At 34.9% G+C, this 19063-nt stretch overlaps 2 protein-coding genes and 5 non-coding genes across 7 annotated transcripts; all 7 read left to right on the forward strand.

Moving 5' to 3' along the window:
- The first annotated feature begins 1352 nt into the window (after positions 1-1352).
- Positions 1353-6176, forward strand: LOC113288459 (tubulin alpha chain-like). The gene is made up of 4 exons (XM_026537501.1): positions 1353-1567; positions 4442-4676; positions 4761-5131; positions 5267-6176. Exons 1-4 carry the CDS (start codon positions 1475-1477, stop codon positions 5921-5923), a joined length of 1356 nt encoding a protein of 451 aa, XP_026393286.1. The 5' UTR covers positions 1353-1474; the 3' UTR covers positions 5924-6176.
- LOC113292270 lies at positions 1864-1950 on the forward strand. Its single transcript, XR_003331754.1, has one exon. It is a non-coding gene; the product is annotated as a small nucleolar RNA U61 (small nucleolar RNA).
- On the forward strand, positions 2076-2157 carry LOC113292280. Its single transcript, XR_003331766.1, has one exon. It is a non-coding gene; the product is annotated as a small nucleolar RNA snoR14 (small nucleolar RNA).
- On the forward strand, positions 2777-2856 carry LOC113292282. The gene has a single exon (XR_003331768.1). It is a non-coding gene; the product is annotated as a small nucleolar RNA snoR14 (small nucleolar RNA).
- LOC113292269 lies at positions 2985-3071 on the forward strand. Its single transcript, XR_003331753.1, has one exon. It is a non-coding gene; the product is annotated as a small nucleolar RNA U61 (small nucleolar RNA).
- On the forward strand, positions 3502-3583 carry LOC113292281. The gene has a single exon (XR_003331767.1). It is a non-coding gene; the product is annotated as a small nucleolar RNA snoR14 (small nucleolar RNA).
- Positions 6177-8540: 2364 nt separating the features above from the next.
- LOC113288460 (amino acid permease 6-like) lies at positions 8541-19003 on the forward strand. The gene is made up of 8 exons (XM_026537502.1): positions 8541-8803; positions 15053-15216; positions 15308-15541; positions 15694-15787; positions 16045-16259; positions 16454-16599; positions 17731-17958; positions 18237-19003. Exons 2-8 carry the CDS (start codon positions 15087-15089, stop codon positions 18660-18662), a joined length of 1473 nt encoding a protein of 490 aa, XP_026393287.1. The 5' UTR covers positions 8541-8803; positions 15053-15086; the 3' UTR covers positions 18663-19003.
- The last annotated feature ends 60 nt before the right edge of the window (positions 19004-19063 follow it).

Here is a 19063-nt window from a genome sequence, read left to right on the forward strand (position 1 = left end):
ACTCCCACTTGCTAAACTTAAAAATCATAAAATTTAGTTCAATCTCTACAATTCTCAGATTTTCCGGAGCTAGAAAAGGCCAAGTGAACTTGATGTATTTTCCAACCGAGTCATAAATCATTCTCCCTTCAAAGTTGATCTTACCAATATCACTTGCTTCCCACTTTGAATCTTCTGTATCATCATTGGTGACATCCTTCTGAACGACCACTGCTTCATTGATATCTCCCAACTCTAGAGTAGACTTATTAAACTTACTAACCAATTCACCCATGTTACTAGTGCTTTCTTCTTCCATATTGTAAAGAGTATTAGGGTTTCTGAGTTTTAGAAGAGGTTACAGTTTAATGGACTTAGAAAGGGTATAAGTATAATGGTTTTGAAATATAGTTGGAATTGAATGCAGAAAGATATTCTGTCGATAATCAAGGAACCGGATTGCATTAGAATCTCTTTTAGATAGGAAAGAATGACAACTGGCTATTGACCATAGGAGTAAGAATATGTAATAAAATCTCCTTTTGTAAGGATTTTTTTGAATTTTGAATTTCGTTGACTTGACTTGAAGGTGGGATAATCTAAACCAGCGATTCTCCAAGGTGACACAATAGCTGACCTTCTTCCCAGTGACTCCATTGATAACCGAGATAGCATCACTGAACAATCCTGTAAGCAAACACTTAATAATATACTCTTCAAACGCTTGAAACACAACATACATTAAGGCAAACGCCAATAGAGACATTGCAAACTGAAAATATATGGAAAATCAAAAAGTTAGTTACACATAATAGAGAAAGAAAAAACTGTGAAGAGAGTTGAAATCATATTTTGAGATATAATGTTTATAAATCAAGTTTCATCACATATTCTAGCAAAACATGTAAAATAGAACAATGATGCAAAGATTTAAACCTATTTCAAAGGATTAATCATTAAAACGGAAAAAATTAAAAATCGAGTTTGACTCAGAAAATTCGCCGATCGCCAGAGCTCCTTCTAATACCGAGAATGAATCTCAGCTAACCACAAAAAAAAATTGTGGCCAAGAATTGCAGCTAGTAGAGGTTGTTGTTGCTGCCTCCGCAGTACATTTATCCAGCTGCGGATCAAGACTTTTCAATGTCATCTAGGGAAATGGTGTTGCCCTCCAGGCCTACGCGAATCAGTGTCCAAGCGTTTCTAGTGCAAAGAGATGGCCCATGGAGCATTTGGGAAGCGTATTTCAGTAACAACAATCAGTTAACTGGCATGAGCTGGCATTCTAAACCAGGGTTAAGTTAAAACGAACCACCGGAATTTTTCTTGTTTTTTCTTCATCATCATCCGCTCCCTCAAAAATGACTATAAATATAGAATAGAGAAGCACCGAAAAACATTACATCCGGGAAAGCGTCTTAATAAACGCTGTTTCTTTTTGTTCTTCAAAAATCTTCTTTCTTCGTCTTCTCTGTTTATTAATCTCCGTCCGAAAATGAGAGAGTGCATTTCAATCCACATTGGTCAAGCTGGTATCCAGGTTGGAAATGCGTGCTGGGAGCTTTACTGTCTCGAGCATGGCATTCAGGTATTTCCATTTTCAATTTATTCTTCGTTTTTCCTTTCTGGATTTGTTTGCTTTTGATTGTTTTTCATTAGATCTAAGGTTTTATAGGGTATAGTTTCACAGATCTGTAATAATATTTGTTAGGCTTGGTTAGATCTTAGTTTGTGATGTTAGATCCTTGTATGTACGAAATGTTGGATGATGAATTAGTTCGGAATTTTCTTTTGTTGCAACTTGTAACGTTGTTATGGTTTTGTTCTGCTTTTCTGATTCATATTTGTTTATGAACCCTTTTCTTTGAAATCGTTTGTTAATTTTTGCAATGAGGAACAAATCTGTGCTAGATGTTAGATCTCATTGATCTTTTAGTGATGGCTACACAACCTCTAAGAAGTTCTGAGCAATTGTTGATTCTCAATTATTTTTAAGGTTTTCAGCTGGAATCTGTTTTTGCAGTTTCATTGTTTGATCGTTTTTTAGGAATTATTATCTGTTTATGCACTTCTAAGGTAGATTGATTGATATGAATGCGAGATGACGATAAAATTCATGGTCTGTCAATCCACTGAATTCTGTGATGTTACTCTTGAATCTCGACAGGTTCTGATCGCCTTATGATTCAATCAATCGATCAAAACAGATCAGTAGCATTTAGAATGGTCTTTGTTTAAGGAAATTCAATGATTTTTTTTAACTTTGTAATGTCGTTCTATGAATTTGTCGCAATGAGGAACAAATCTGTGCTAGATGTTAGGTCTCAATGATCTATTGATGATGGTTACACAACCTCTAAGAAGTTCTGAGCAACAATTTATCTATAATTTTACCTTGCTGATCATGTCAAACATAGATTGTATTTGAGATTTTAATGGAAGAACAAAACATTGATATTAGTTTATACTTTTTAGTGTTTGATGGATATCATGACAACCTGTGCTAGATGTTTGATTTCTTCGAAAATCGTTAAGCATTTTTCGCAATGAGAACAAGTCTGCTAAATGTTGGATCTTGTTCATCTTAGTGATGGCTACACAACCCCTAAGAAGTTCTGAGCAACTATTGATTCTCAATTATTTTTAAGGTTTTCAGCTGAAGTCTGTTTTTGCAGCTTCATTTTTTGATCGTGTATTGGGAATTATAATCTGTTTATGTACGATTATGCACTTCTAAGTCGTACATCCAAGGAATATTATTTAGTTTTCTTTTATGCGTAGATTGATTGATATGAATGCGAGATGAAGATAAAATTCATGGTCTGTCAATCCACTGAATTCTGTGATGTTACTCTTGAATCATCATGTTCTGATCGCTTTATTATTCAATCAATGAATCTAAACAAATCAGCAGTATTTAGAATGGTCAACAATTTCTTTAAGGAAATTCAACGATTTCTTTTAATAATTGTATTGTCTTTTTTACCATAAAATCTATGGATTTGTCGCGATGAGGAACAAATCTGTGCTAGATGTTAGGTCTCAATGATCAATCGATGATGGTTACACAACCTCTAAGAAGTTCTGAGCAACAATTTATCTATAATTTTACCCTGCTGATCATGTCAAACATAGATTGTATTTGAGATTTTGACAGAAGGATATAATGTTGAACATTATTTTACACTTTTTAGTATTTGATGGATATCAAATGACAACCTGTGCTGGATGTTTGATGGATTAAGTTTTTTCTTCGAAAATTATTAGTTATTTCGCAATGAGGAACAGATCTGTGCTAGATGTTAGATCTGGTTGATCTTTCGGTGATGGCTACACAACCTCTAAGAAGTTCTGAGCTACTAATGATTCTCAAATTTTTTTAGGGTATTTAGCTGACGTCTGTTTTTGCAGTTTCTTTTTTTGTTCATTTCATAGGAAATGTAATATGTTCTGCAGTCCTAATTTATGGATCCCAGGAATGTTATCTATTTTTCTTACATTGGTAGAGTGATTGATATGAAAGCGACGTGATGATAAAATTCATGGTCTGTCAATCCACTGAATTCTGTGATGTTACTCTTGAATCTCGACAGGTTCTGATCGCTTTATTATTCAATCAATCAAACCAAATCGATCAATGCTATTTAGAGTGGTCACAGTTTCCTATAATATTTATGTTGTCATTTTACAATAAAATCTATGGATTTGTCCAATGAGGAACAAATCTGTGCCAGATGTTGTTAGGTCTCAATGATCTTCCAGCGATGGCTTCACAACCTCTAAGAAGTTCTGAGCAACAATTTATATACAATTTTACCCTGCTGATCATCTTTAACGTAGATTGTATTTGAGAATGCTGATGGAAGAACAAACGTTGAAATAAAAATGTTGGTTTAGTTTATATTTTTAGCATTTGATGGATATCAAGTGATGTGACCTTTATGATAGGAAATAAGAAAATAGCTGAGTAGATTCTGGTATGATAAATAGTTTTTAACAATATGCTTCAGAAACGTTCTAAAAAAAGAAACAAGTTTATGATCACAGGATTTTATTGGGCGCTTTTTCCTAGTTTTTGGTGGTTACAACTGAAAGGAGTTGAGACTTACGTAGCTGACCATGATTCTTTGAGTACCAAATTTGGGAATTTGGTGAGTTAGACCATTGTTGGTCAATTAGATGAATTTGATTAGATTACAGCCCATCGAAAAAAGAAGAAGATTAGATTGCTTGTCGATAATTTATGGTATTAAGATCTGTTTCAGTAATAAGTGAGATTCTCATAAGTTTTTTCGATAGTATAGTTAATTTGCATCATGCCTTGGTTTTGTTCTCAATCACTTAAGGTTCTAGGTTTTGTGATTTCTTTCTGTAAATTGCTCTTATCATACTTGATTTTTGTTCTGCAAAGTTTATAACTCTGAACCATTTTCTAATAATTTTGTTATGCATTTTGTTGAAGCCTGATGGCCAAATGCCAAGTGATAAGACAGTAGGAGGAGGAGATGATGCATTCAACACCTTTTTCAGCGAAACTGGTGCTGGAAAGCATGTACCACGTGCCATTTTTGTAGATCTTGAACCAACCGTCATTGATGAAGTTAGAACTGGAGCTTACCGCCAATTGTTCCACCCTGAACAGCTCATTAGTGGCAAAGAGGATGCTGCCAACAATTTTGCTCGTGGCCACTACACAAGTAACTGAATTTTGTTTACTGTTTTCTCGTTTTACTAATTATTTATTTTGCATTGATACTAATGTTTGTTCTATTGGGTTTCAGTTGGCAAAGAGATTGTAGATCTCTGCTTGGACCGTATCAGAAAGCTCGCCGATAACTGCACTGGTCTCCAAGGTTTCCTTGTTTTCAATGCTGTTGGTGGTGGCACTGGTTCTGGGCTTGGATCACTCCTGTTGGAGCGTCTCTCTGTTGATTATGGAAAGAAATCCAAGCTTGGCTTCACTGTTTACCCTTCTCCCCAGGTTTCCACATCCGTAGTGGAACCTTATAACAGTGTTCTTTCAACTCACTCCCTTTTGGAGCATACTGATGTAGCTGTTCTCCTTGACAATGAAGCCATCTACGATATCTGCAGGCGCTCCCTCGACATTGAACGCCCCACCTACACCAACCTCAACCGCTTGGTGTCTCAGGTATATATCCTTGTTGTTTTAAAACTTATCTCAATACGATCTCATTATACATGTTTTGCATGGGTATTCTCTGTTTTTTTTGTAAAACAATAGGAAGTGTGTTTCATGAATGATAGTTGTGTGCTTGTGTTTCAGGTTATTTCATCTTTGACTGCCTCCCTGAGGTTTGATGGTGCACTAAATGTGGATGTAACTGAGTTCCAGACCAATTTGGTCCCATACCCAAGAATTCACTTTATGCTTTCATCATATGCCCCTGTCATCTCAGCAGAGAAAGCATACCATGAGCAACTCTCAGTAGCAGAGATCACCAACAGTGCCTTTGAGCCCTCATCTATGATGGCCAAATGTGATCCTCGCCATGGAAAGTACATGGCTTGCTGTCTGATGTACAGAGGTGATGTTGTGCCAAAGGATGTGAATGCAGCTGTTGCCACCATCAAGACTAAGAGAACAATCCAGTTTGTTGACTGGTGTCCTACTGGGTTCAAATGTGGTATTAACTACCAGCCACCAACTGTTGTTCCAGGTGGTGATCTTGCTAAGGTTCAAAGAGCTGTTTGTATGATTTCTAACTCCACTAGTGTAGCTGAGGTCTTCTCCCGTATTGACCACAAGTTTGATCTCATGTACGCAAAACGTGCCTTTGTTCACTGGTATGTCGGTGAGGGTATGGAAGAAGGTGAATTTTCTGAGGCTCGTGAAGATCTTGCAGCACTGGAGAAGGATTATGAGGAGGTCGGTGCTGAGTCTGCTGAAGGCGAAGATGGTGATGAGGGAGATGAGTACTAAGTAGTAATGTTACAATGTCTATCCTTATAACTACATCATTTGGTGTGAACTGTAGTATTATGTTTTTCCGTCTTTCTGTATGTTGAGACAATGTGAGCTGGATATAAGTGGATAAGTTGCACTAAGTAGTAATGTTACAGTGTCTATCCTTGTAACTATAACTATCATTGTTTTTTCTGCTTTCATCATTTACACAATAAAATGGTAGACCTCAATGTCATCTAAAAAAGAGGAAGCGTATTTACTGGATGAAGATTATTTTGGAGCTTATAATCTTCTAAGAACTTGAGGTCCGGAAGAATCTACTCGGTAACAAAAACTTCTTATCAGTTATTACTAAGCACAGTACCTTCGGGGGGTTTTGAAGCTTGCAGTTGGGCTCACAGTTCACAACTGTCCAAAGTCACTCCAAAGCAACTGTTGAATTTTGAATGGGTTTTGCTTTACTATCAGGTCTAGCCAAGCACGGAAGGTCATTTGTAAGCCGTCCTACTTTCATGTTGCACTTACTTACCCGAAATGAACCTTTTTTGATCTGTAATTTCCGTGCACCTTCCTGAAAATGTGTTCTCCTTTTGCTTTTCTGAAAATGCTGCTGTCTATTTATGTTCCCTTGGTGATTAGGTGAGCAAAAACCAAAACACCTACTAGTGTTTTCTGTAGACATTAGAAAAAAAAATTCTTCCGAATTTCTACTCTTTAAGGTATGCCCTTGCGATGGACCGGTTTCTCTAGTGTGGGATCTACTCTAACATTAACATAGCTTTCTAGTAGTATATGCCCCATGTGAGAAAGCTGTGTTTGAATTTCTGTGTAAACAGAAAACAAAGACCAACAGACATTCGCCTTTTAAGGTCTTTTGGATAGAGACGAAGATAAGGAGAGAAAAGGATTGTGGTTGATTTGCTGACCAGATTTGTCTTCCTGGTCCAAACCTTATTGGTGTCCTGTTGCTGTTAGAGGAAGAATCAAAAAAATTGATATTACACCAGCATACATGTTTATGTCAATTCTCTAGTAATCAAGTATGGGTTGGTTGTTCTTCCTAGGCTTGGAACTGTTGCCATACGTTATCCTTACCTAGCTCTCTATCTCTAGAGGACCACTGGTTAAGCTAAGTTATGATCCTAGAGGCCAGCTTAACAGCTTTAGTTGTGTGGATATGAACTTCTCATTTGTCTGGTCAGTAAAAGTTTAGATGTTAATAAATTTGAGTTCTCATCGTAGTAGACATTAACATTCTTTAAGGCTCTTGTTCGCAATCAATTCTTCATTTCCATACTCCAAGTGAACTTCAAAAATCTGTTGCACCAGAATGCAGTGGGGGCCCGTAAACAGTCATCACACTGCTTCGTTCTTTCTTTTTCTGTATTCTACTGAAAGTTACAGAAAGGGTAGCAGATGCAAAGTCGCAGACATATTTCCAAAGACGTCGACGTCGTAATCTCAAGTTGGCATTGACGGACATAGAGTTGAAACTTGCAAGACCCACTTCCCTTCATTATTAATCTTTTCTCTTTCTTTTTTTTTTTGAAGAAAAAACCTTTTGTCGAAGCTTCCTGCGGCCTGCCATTAAGAAAAGGATGTATTCCCACTTCATTCAATGTAAAACAATCACAGTCTTGAATGCATCAAAATTATCGCATATCATTGAGCACATATTCAGTCCAATAATTAAGAAAAAAAAAGAAGAAGCAAGCACAATTTCTACATTTTCTTTTCTGTACTTTCTTGTCCTAAAGAAAATCTCACAAATTGTACTTGTTCTTACTAGAGTCTTTTTACACAACGTATCGAAAAATTTCGGTTCAACCACAATGTGGCACAACTGAAATATGGTCTCTCCTCCGCAATGTGGCACATTTGCTATATCCCTCCCACCATCTCTTGCACAAGACTTCTTCAAGGAATCATGGTTGCCAAGCACAAGGTTTATCTGTTACAGTTGGATTAGGCGGTTCGATTGTGACGTGGAGACCTCTAATAGGACCCCAAAAAGGGGGGATACTAGTAGTTAATGTAGCTACCTACAATTACTGGATAGAGCCACTGTCATTAACTCTCAACTTCCGAAAAAGCAGAATAGTTTCTGGAGTTGATGGATTCAGTCAGGAATCTTCATTTTGACAATGCAAGAGAGATTCCAATATGAAAACTGCAACCAGAAAAAAAAAACAAAAATTCATAATAACATTGAAAAGAACTTTTAAATGGATTCAGTCAGGAATATTCAATTTGACTATGCAAGAGAGATTCCAGTAAAAAAAAAAAAGAAAAAGAAATCCAGCTGACACACATTGTCCAACTGTTAGAACCAAAATGCTTGTTAGTTAGTTAGACCGTGTGGGAGAACAGGAAAACAGAATAAAAAAACCACCCTTAATTATAAGGGGTAGTATAGTTTCTGGCACGACTTGTTGGCATACCAAATAAGGAAAAAAATACAAGTAAAAAATAATTTTTTTGTGAAAATAGCTCCGGAGCCAGTGGAGATCCGCTAATTCCTAGCTATTCCATGCGTGGTTGGTCATGCAGCACGATCAACCACACACGTATATAACTTATACTTTCCGGTTTTCTGTTTTGAGTTCTTTGTTTCATTGTCATATCTCAAGTATTATTTTCATGGCACACACTTCAAAATATTGTGGTTTTCATTCAGCTTTCAGTTTTGTGTCCGAGGTCTTTCGTTGTCAACATCATCTGACCTCTGGAGGCTCTGGGTTTATACGTGTTGGTTCCTTTCAATGGCAAGCAACAATTTGGAATGCAACCTAACTACTTTCCATTCATCTCTTGGACAATGATGCAACTATAACATTTTTGATAATTGGGATAACCGGCCAAATGCACTTTTCAGAAAAAGATATCAACAGTCAGGTATGCAATTTCCATGCTATAAGGAAATGTAGCGACTAAGTTTTCTTGCATGCGTATTACCAAATTAAGTTGGTTGGGCAATAATCATGCATTTTTTACGTGGTGGTTGGCCATGGTATTGGATTTTTCCCGACGTTGCTTGGTTGTTGTGATATTGTTGCTAATTAAACTTGTATCTCGGAATCCCGCCATAAGCCTAATCTTTAGTTAAAATTTTGGTAACATTGAGATTAAAAATGAGAGGTGGGGCTAGTGAAAATCTTAGAAAATCAAGCATCAAATCATCCGTTAAGATTAGAAGCTTGGCTCCCTTGGCCGGATTGGCATAACGGTTTTATGATCAAGGAAATACCAATTGGTCCTACAAATAATATATTAGAGACAGTCTAGTCCAGTGGACCTAGTCAATTGTCTGTTTGGTCCCATTTGGTAATATAAATTATAATTTGGTCCTAAAAATTATGGTTTGGTCCTAAGGTGATGTCATGGATGATGTAAATGTCACCTTGTGGTGGCAGAAATATCCTTTTGGATAAGGACTATATATATAATCAAAAAGTAAGAGACAATAAATCATTATCAGATTTACTTTCTCTCTCATCTTTCCAGATCTAATCTCTCTCTTTTTCTTTCTTATTCTTTTTCCTCCTGTTAATGGTGTCTCCATTTTTTTCTTCTATTTATCTTCCTGCTGTTGTAAACGATGGTGATGAAGGTGAAAATCGATTTAGATATTTAGATCGGTAGTTGTAGACGATGAATATGATGATGTTGGTACTGTTGAATACGATTTTTTTAGGGTTTTTTTTCTTTTTTCTGCTGCTGTTGACGATGAAGATGATGAACATATGTTGTTGTTGCTGCTGTTGACGATGAAGACGATGGTGTTAATCTTGATTTTGAAGATGATGATGAAGAAGATGAAGACGATGGTGTTAATCTTGATTTTCTTTTTTCTGCTGCTGTTGACGACGAAGATGATGAAGAAGATGAAGATATGTTGTTGCTGCTGCTGTTGACGATGAAGACGATGGTGTTAATCTTGATTTTGATGATGAAGAAGATGAAGAAGATAAAGATCTGCTACTGCCGTTGATGATGAAGACGGTGGTGTTTTTGAAGACGAAGATTTTGTTTTTGTTGTTGAAGACGACGAAGATGATGAAGATGATGATGCTGCAGTTCATTCCAGAAATGAACTCTGCTTTTATATGGAGTTCATTCCAGAAATGAACTCTGTTTTTATATGGACTTCATTTATGGAATGAACTCTGTTTCTTTAGGTTTTTATATGGAGTTCATTTCTGGAATGAAGTCTGTTTGTTTAGGTTGTTATATGGATTTCATTTCTGGAATGAACTCTGTTTTTTTAGGTTTTTGTATGGAGTTCATTTCTGGAATGAAGTCTGTTTTTTAGGTTTTTGTATGGAGTCCATTTCTGGAATGAAGTCTGTTTTTTTATTTTTTGTATGGAGTTCATTTTTGGAATGAACTGCTACAAGAAAATAAATAAAATTAACACAGTAGGATATTTTTGTCAGTTTAGTATTTTTAAATAATTATGAACCAAACAGTAAAGGCGTTTGACCAAAGGACCAAACAGACATGGGCCCACCTAAAAAAGGACCAAACGATATTTTTTCCTTTTATGATTGTGTAGAACTGTCGCATCAAGCTATGCATTTGATTCTTATAGTTGAGGTCAGAACCGAGTCTTGGTTATGACTATAAATTTTCTATTGATTTTATATAATCAACATTCCCAAATTTTTTTTTTTTTTTTACGGACATGATGATACGTACATACCAGCTAGGTTTCAACTAGTTCACCGGTTTTCAAGTCTACTTGAGTGTACTGCTTATTGTTTATTGCCACAATAAAAAATTAATTGGAGTAAGAAATATTTTTTGATTGTAAACATAAAAATCATCTGAAAAAAACCTTTAAATTTGGAGAAATTGGGTCCATTGTCCAAATATTTTTAAAACATGGTTCTAATGGACGAGTAAAAACTAATATGGGTGAAATGGACACCAAGAAAATAGCAAGAATGAATCTGGATTCATCTTGGCTTAAACTTAAAAAATAGCGACAATGAAACTGGATGCATCTTGATATAAATTAAAAATAAGAAAAATATTTGAAAATTGGTAGAATGAAACTGCTTACATCCTGGCTATTTTTACATTCTCATCCATTTAAACAGTATCAAATTTACATGTCTTTTTCACCCAAAAATTTGTCATTATTTGGTCAATTGACCAATTTTGTGTTAAATTTACTTGTGATATCCTAACATTTTAATTATGGCCGACCATAACCAAATTCAATATCACATAAAGAATTTCACAAAATTATTTAAATTCTTTTGACATAAAACAATCATCTATTTTTGAAACAATAAGAAAAAAGAATAGGCCCGAAGGAATTGGAAACCCCCTAGCTTTGTCTGAATTCTTTCTTTTTTCAAGGACATAAATAAACTAAACAAGCATTGATCTTAGAACAAATATGGCTAGACAACAGTCTACGTTGCCTGGTGATAGTTTTCTCTAAGCATTTTATTCAAGAAAAGAATCATAATTAATTTTATGAAGTGGATCTTGAGTAAGACAGTTTATATATATGCATACTAATAAATGTGTTTAATTATACATACTTTCTGGTATAAAATATAATAAGTTGATCCTCACTTTCTAGTTTGAGAAGCCAATAACCTCTCTAGGTATAAGCATCTTCCACGAAAATATACGATTTTGGTAATGTCTTTATAACTAATTCTGGTCCGTTTATAATTAACATAGATTTTTACCGCTACAAATCATATATAACTGCCATTGATCACATAATATTCTTACAGTATCATTTCTAAATCAAATCTAAAATCATTTGACACATGTACTTGTAAGAAAAACTTACATATGAACCACTGATATACCCCGTGTTTTGCGAGCTTTAGTTAATCCATCATTAAGTTTGGAAAGTAGAGGATCGTATGATAAGACACTTAAACATGACACAACCTTCCATCATCGATTCAAACACAATGATTTTCTTGGTTTGCTGATGATGCTGATATTCTAAGTTTAAAACCCACAAAATACAACTTTCCCAGGAATGAAGGATACCAACCATTAAAAAATGCCAAATATTCTCATCGTCGTCACCTTAAAACCATATAATATTAGACAGACCAGTAATATTAGATACCAGAAAAGTCATAATTAAGTCAGTTTCAACCTTTTTTTTCTCAACGGATGGACAAAATGAAAACCTTTACAAGGTATTGGGTTCAAGAACCACAACCATCAATGGTGCATGCATGACTAAAATATATGGTCATGGTCAAAAGGGTTCTTAATTCCTGCATACATATGATTGTTATTGGCAAGTGTCATGCCACCCCACCCCGACCCAACCTACCCTAGAGGCTACTACTACCCTAAAGCCTTTCAGACTTGTGGTAATTGGTTTTACATTTTTTTACCCACACCAATGGCCTCGTTTAGGCATCTCTTAAACGTTTGTTTGTTTTGTTGAATAACTATTTATCACTTTCCATCAACCCACTACCGAACAGATCATAGATGAGATGGAGAAGGTTCAATGAATTCTAGGGATATATATAGACTATGGGGAGCCAGACATTGAAAATACGGGGAACTAAAAAAAAGTTACATACACTGGTGGGCTAAATTTAAAAATCAAGTGGACTAAATATAAAATTTATTATAAAACTAAGGGCTTTTTTTATGGTTTTGGTGATTTTAGGGGGTTAGAGGCAGGGTCTGTTGATCCCCGCATTCAATATAGATGATACATTTTGGTAAGTTTCAATTGATACTGGATATATTTATAGGGGTTAGTCAATTGGGATTAGTAGAGATATATAGAGACTTTTTATGCAAAAGATTTTGGGTGACTCTCTAGTTTGAGACTTTGGAAGACTCTCTGAATGATTATTTTAGGAATTATGGTGATTCATAGAGACAACAAATCATATATGAATTTCACCTTACACACGTAAAACAAGAAGTATATGAATAATTCAATGGAAATGTATTAGCCCATGCATGGATAATACAAATTGCAACCATTTTGCCAATAAAAAATCGAAACAAGACGAACATAATGGATTTGAATCTCTGGTGAATTTATTTGGTTTCGGAAGATAGCATTTTTTTTATTTTATTTTCTTTAATGTGGTTATTGTTCTTAATTGTTTGATACTTAATCCTTAAAGAAAAAAGAAAGAAAAAAAATCTCTCAAAATATCACCTATTTTGGAGAGATTTTGTTTTAGTCTTTTATGGTATATTTTGTAATAAAAGTCTTTGCAATTCTCTCAAAACCATAAATCATTAATTTCAAATTTCAAATCCAATAACATAGAATTTTGAAGACTTCAAGAAAGTCACAACCCAATAACAAAGATTGTTTGAGATTTTGAAAGACTCTCTGTTCACTAACAAGAGATTTCAAAAGGCTCTAAAATTCTTTCAATTTCTCCATAAATCTCAATTGACTAACCCCCTGTTAGACCACTTTCCAAATTTTCGTGTGATTTTGATATCCATTATCTACCTACCCGCTTTTACTTCACCGATACAGCCGCAAAATAAATTGGCAATTTGTTTTGAAAAAATTACGTAATCGAGCTTAGGTGCCTATAGTTATCAACAACAGTTGATCATATTTGACTTCTCCCTAAGTTCTATACACGGTTTCGCTCAAGGTTTTATACTACAATATAACTTCAATAAATTAATCTTCAATAAGTTAATTACTTCGCTAAAATAATAAATATGTTAGATATCGACTAGACTTGTACAAGCTAAATTTTAACTCAATAAATTAATAACTTCGTTCAAATAATAATTTTTTTTTGGTCTGAAGGCTATTAAAGTTTTACTATATGTTCTAATGAATTTTGACTCTTAGAATCCTATATGACCCAGAGGAATGATTCAAAGAACATAGGATAACAGGTATAGTTTGCGAAACTGAACACAAGTGAATATTTTTAATCGTATACAATATTTGGTAAGTCTTAATTAATACTCCGTAGTCCGTATTTATGATATACTCCCTCCGTCCAAGATTAATTGAGCTATTTGTAGTTTGCACAAATTTTAAGACAGGGAAGAAAGTGGCTATGTTTAAGTATTTTTTTTACAATTATGCCCTCATATATAATAACTAGTAAAACTTAGAAATGATTTATCTCCTAAACTATACGACAGTTTTTCGTAAACTTTATACCGTTGGAAAGCATTTTAAAACACATACGTAACGAGTACAAACATGCCTATCAAATTATGCATATTTCTTATAGTAACAATAATCAATTAAAAGGGTATTTTAGAAATAATCTCTTGATTAGTGAAATAGCTCAATTATTTATTGGACAAAGTATAAAACCAAATAGTTCAATTAATCTTGGACGGAGGGAGTAAATAATATAAGTCTTGCCATATATCAAGGTTAAGATGAAGTGATTTTTGTAACCATTTACAACATCTTTTTGCTTCAAAGTGGAATTTTTGTTTCTTTTTTGCATAACTTAATACAAATATCTTTGAGTCATATGATTTCGTTTGTAAGTTTTCAATGTCGTAGCCGAGTTTTATGTGAATTGCGTGATAACAGATTTCATATATTCATGCATGTAAATAAAATCCACACTTAAATACTAGTAGTATTTATATTTATTTGGGTACATTTTTGTGAAATTTGTGATTTCTATGCATATGAATGTATTTTTTCATTTGATCCATTTAGCGGATGACATTTAGGCAGAGTTGTTGTATGACACGGAGGTTAAGTTTAAATGAGGTTGTTGTTGATATTTACCTGTCTCTTCACCCACCTGTAATAAACACATTAAAACTCCCGAAATAAAAATGTACCTTATAAATATTTTCACCACTAAATGCGCAAAGTAATTATACTTTTTCCTTTTTATCTCATTTTTTCCTTTTTTCTTTTAGTTGTACTCTCCAAGATTAAATTCAGTGTATGTGTAATAAAATCTCTATATATAACTTCACTTCTCCACTCGTTCCAAACCCACACCCAACACAAGAAGAGGTAGAAGAGGGAGAAGAAGAAGAAGAAGAAGAGAGTCTTAGAGTGACCAGACCAAGAGAAATCTCTGTGTTGATGCCCAGAGAACTCTCCTTGTTCATGCTTGATTGTATTGCCTTCTTTACATTCACAACTTATATTTTCTTGCCCTTGCATATCAGGAAAAAGAAGTAGATAACAAACAACAACAACAAAATGGCTATTGAAATGCAGGAGAAGAAGAGCAACAACTTCTCCAAAGGTGGTCATGGACATGACCCAGAGATGTTTAATCACCAAGAATACAGCAAGAATTTTGATGATGATGGCCGTCAAAAAAGAACTGGTATGTAAAAATCTTGCATAATTTTGATTTTGCAATATTTTTCTCTCAGGTTATAATTTTGATTAATTTTTGGGAAATCTTATTATTGCAGGAACACTGTTGACGGCAAGTGCTCACATTATCACTGCAGTAATTGGGTCTGGAGTATTGTCATTGGCATGGGCAATAGCACAATTGGGATGGATTGCTGGTCCAATTTGTCTCATTGCATTTTCTGTCATCACTTGGTTCACTTCAATCCTTCTTGCTGAATGCTATAGATCTCCTGATCCCATTACTGGTCAAAGAAATTATACTTATATGGATGCTGTTAGAGCTAACTTGGGTAATTAATTAAATATATATTCTTCTTAATTTCCTTATAAAACTGAAAATTTTCAACATTAATAAAAATCTGTAACGTTTTTGCAAAATAAAGAAGAATATCTTTAGAAAGTTTAAATTGTCCTTGTAAGTAACGGGATTTTTTCTCTGCAGGAGGTGTGAAAATTCAACTCTGTGGTGCAGCACAGTATGCTAATCTTGTTGGGGTTACTATTGGTTACACCATCACTGCATCAATTAGCCTGGCGTAAGTTCAAACTAATCCCCTCCCATAAAAACCAAGATTTCAATTTTTTAACTTTTAAAAAAATTCTCACCACTGATTTAAAAACGTGTGGTACATGATCTACGACATTTACAGCTTAGACCAAACCAACTAAAAATCCCGAAAATATTGTTTTTTTATTAATTACTCTCCTTAAACATTCATGTGTGATGATATTAATATTAATTACTAATTAATATACTCCACTAATATTTTTCTTTTTGTTTATTCTGATGTAGGGCTGTAGCAAAATCAAATTGTTATCACAAATATGGTCATGAACATGATTGTACTGTATCGACCTACTATTACACGGTCATCTTTGCAGTCATTCAGATACTTCTATGTCAAATACCAAATTTTCACAAACTTTCCTGGTTATCCATTGTTGCTGCTGTTATGTCTTTCGCTTACTCTTCCATTGGTATTGGTCTTTCCATCGCCAAAGTTGCAGGTAATATTATTCATCAAAACCCCCATTAACAACTTACCATAAAAAAAAGAAAAAATTTAAAATGATATTTCCCGTTACAGTGGGCTCATAGGACTGACACAACACAGTTGTACTGGAATAATCCAGCATCCAAAAATGTCATTTTTATGTCAAGTGGTTAGGATTATTTTGACTTAATTTTTTTTTGGTTGCAGAACCTCATCACCATGCAAGAACAACCCTCACAGGGGTCCAAGTTGGAGTAGATGTAACAGGTGAGGAGAAAGTTTGGAGGACTTTCCAAGCCCTTGGCAACATTGCCTTTGCTTATGCTTTCTCTAATATCCTTGTGGAAATCCAGGTAAAAAAAAAGAAAAACTTATTTTTTTACCCTCTGTAAAATACTTTAGGATAAACATGCTTGCTTTGCCAAATGTGTGCTGTGCAGAATAAATTCTTGTGTTCTGTCTTCTGTTCTGTCTGTGTCTTCATAAATGAGAAGTATGTATGTGTAATGTACAGGGTAAATGTTCTTGCATGCATGTCTAAATACGTGGACACCATTTTTCTGAGCATAAGCACTTGCTGTTTATCTCTACTAAGGTCCATTGAGAGATCAACAGATGTTTGGGTGTTATAAAATATTAATGACTGACTAGAATTTATAGCTGACCTCCTAAAACTTACCAATTCTAGCTTGGATCCAATGGAGGTGTAAGTGTAATAAATTTTTAAGACACAAATATTGACTTCATCATCTTGCCTTAGATCTGTTTTTTTCTTGTTCATTTACGTGTGAAATCAAAAGGCTTGCGTAGAGAATCTTGCAAGCCTGATCATCTGTTAGTTATAATCAAGTGCTTTGTATTAGGAGAAGTTTACTTTGACGAGACTAATCTTGCAAGCATGAGAGATCTCATTTGAGTCAAGTGCTTTACCAAACAGGGGACACCCTTAATCAACTCTAGAAAGCTGTTAGAAAACAGTATAATTACACAAGATCAGAAACAAATAAGTATGTACATATATCTACTAGCGGAGTCAAGTAATGGCAACGACAAAAACATGTTATTTTCTTCCCATTTTACCCTTCCTACCTAGAATCCTGACTCCACCACTTCAGTAAACATCCCGCTTGATCTATCATACAAAAACAAATGGTACTCTCGTGTCTATTTTTATTTTGTCATATGTCGAACAATTTGCTGGTGGCTCTTGCACCTTTTTTACTTTTTGGATGATGCATGGTCCCTAATCTTTTTGAATCCTCCATCTCTGACTATATGGTCCTACAGTGTCCAGTCTCTTATCTTTACAATCAGCGTGGGTCTAGCAGTTGACAAGGAGTCAAACTTGAGATGTGATAGTTTATTTTTTTTCTTTGTATATTTGTTGCTGTTGAAAGATAACAGTACAATGCAACAATTCGTTAATTATGGGCTGCAAGTTGGGACCTAACTAGAGAGGGCCTAATGTCCTAATGGAATTGCAGGATACATTGAAATCAAGCCCACCGGAGAACAAAGTAATGAAAAAGGCGTCTACAATAGGAGTTGCTACTACAACCTTGTTCTATGTACTTTGCGGTGTGGCTGGTTATGCAGCTTTTGGGAATGATGCACCCGGTAACTTCCTCACAGGCTTTGGTTTTTACGAACCATTTTGGCTCATCGACTTTGCCAATATCTGCATTGCTGTCCATCTTGTTGGTGCCTACCAGGTATATATTACTCGTACCCTTAGCACATCGGATACATTTCACAAATTTGTACCTGAAACGGCACACTGGGATGTGCTGGATTTCTGGTAACACTGAATCAGAATCTTGTTTTATATATCATTCACATTCTTTGTCTTTTAAGAAATGTTCATTAATCTTGTAGTTTTGTTAGGTTTTCTAACATGAGTTTTCTGGTAACACTAATTCGGTATCTTTGTTTTGTTATCCACATTCTTGGCTTTCATGTACACTCATTAATCTTGTTGTCATGTTATTAGGTATTCGGCCAACCCTTATTTGCATTTGTGGAGAAATTGTGCAGCGACAAATGGCCAGAAAGTGAATTCATAACGACTGACCACATGATTAATCTTTCATGCTGCGGTCAATACCCCTTCAACTGGTTTCGGTTAGTATGGAGGACTTTATACGTTATAATAACAGCTTTGATAGCGATGATATTCCCATTCTTCAACGAATTCGTCGGCTTTATTGGTTCGTTATCATTCTACCCGTTGACTGTTTACTTCCCTGTCGAAATGTACATTGCAAGAGCCAAAATACCAAAATTCTCAGCAACATGGATATGGCTTAAGGTGTTAAGTTGGGCGTGCCTTGTTGTCTCACTTGTTGCTATGGCCGGGTCTCTTCAGGGTTTATTTGAATCTGTCAAGACCTATAAACCCTTCAATAACAAGCATTAGCTTTTTCAACATTCAAGCCTTATATGTAAGACTTCTTTGCAGTATGAAAGATTGTTGGGAAAAGTCCCAAAATGCAATAGAAATAAAGTTTCCAGAAGGAAAAAAAAAATGTATATCGATAATGTTGATGTTGTTGATGCTAGTACAATATAAGAGTGTTGATTTAGTGGTATTTCAAGTTATTTCTTGATTTTAGTATGTCTAAGTCTTTTGGTTTGTAATTGCTAGTACAAGTCTATAAGAGTGTTGAGTACTTCGGACATGGATGTGGATTTTTATGCACTCATCTCCCAATCAATTAAGAATGTATTGACCGGTTTTTTGTGTGGTCTTCAAAGCAATGCACTTGTCTTTTCAATATTCTTGTCTTCCTTCCTCTACCATTCAAAAAAAAGAATTCT

The sequence above is a fragment of the Papaver somniferum genome, chromosome 6 (assembly GCF_003573695.1).
Source record: "Papaver somniferum cultivar HN1 chromosome 6, ASM357369v1, whole genome shotgun sequence".
Classification (NCBI taxonomy): domain Eukaryota; kingdom Viridiplantae; phylum Streptophyta; class Magnoliopsida; order Ranunculales; family Papaveraceae; genus Papaver; species Papaver somniferum.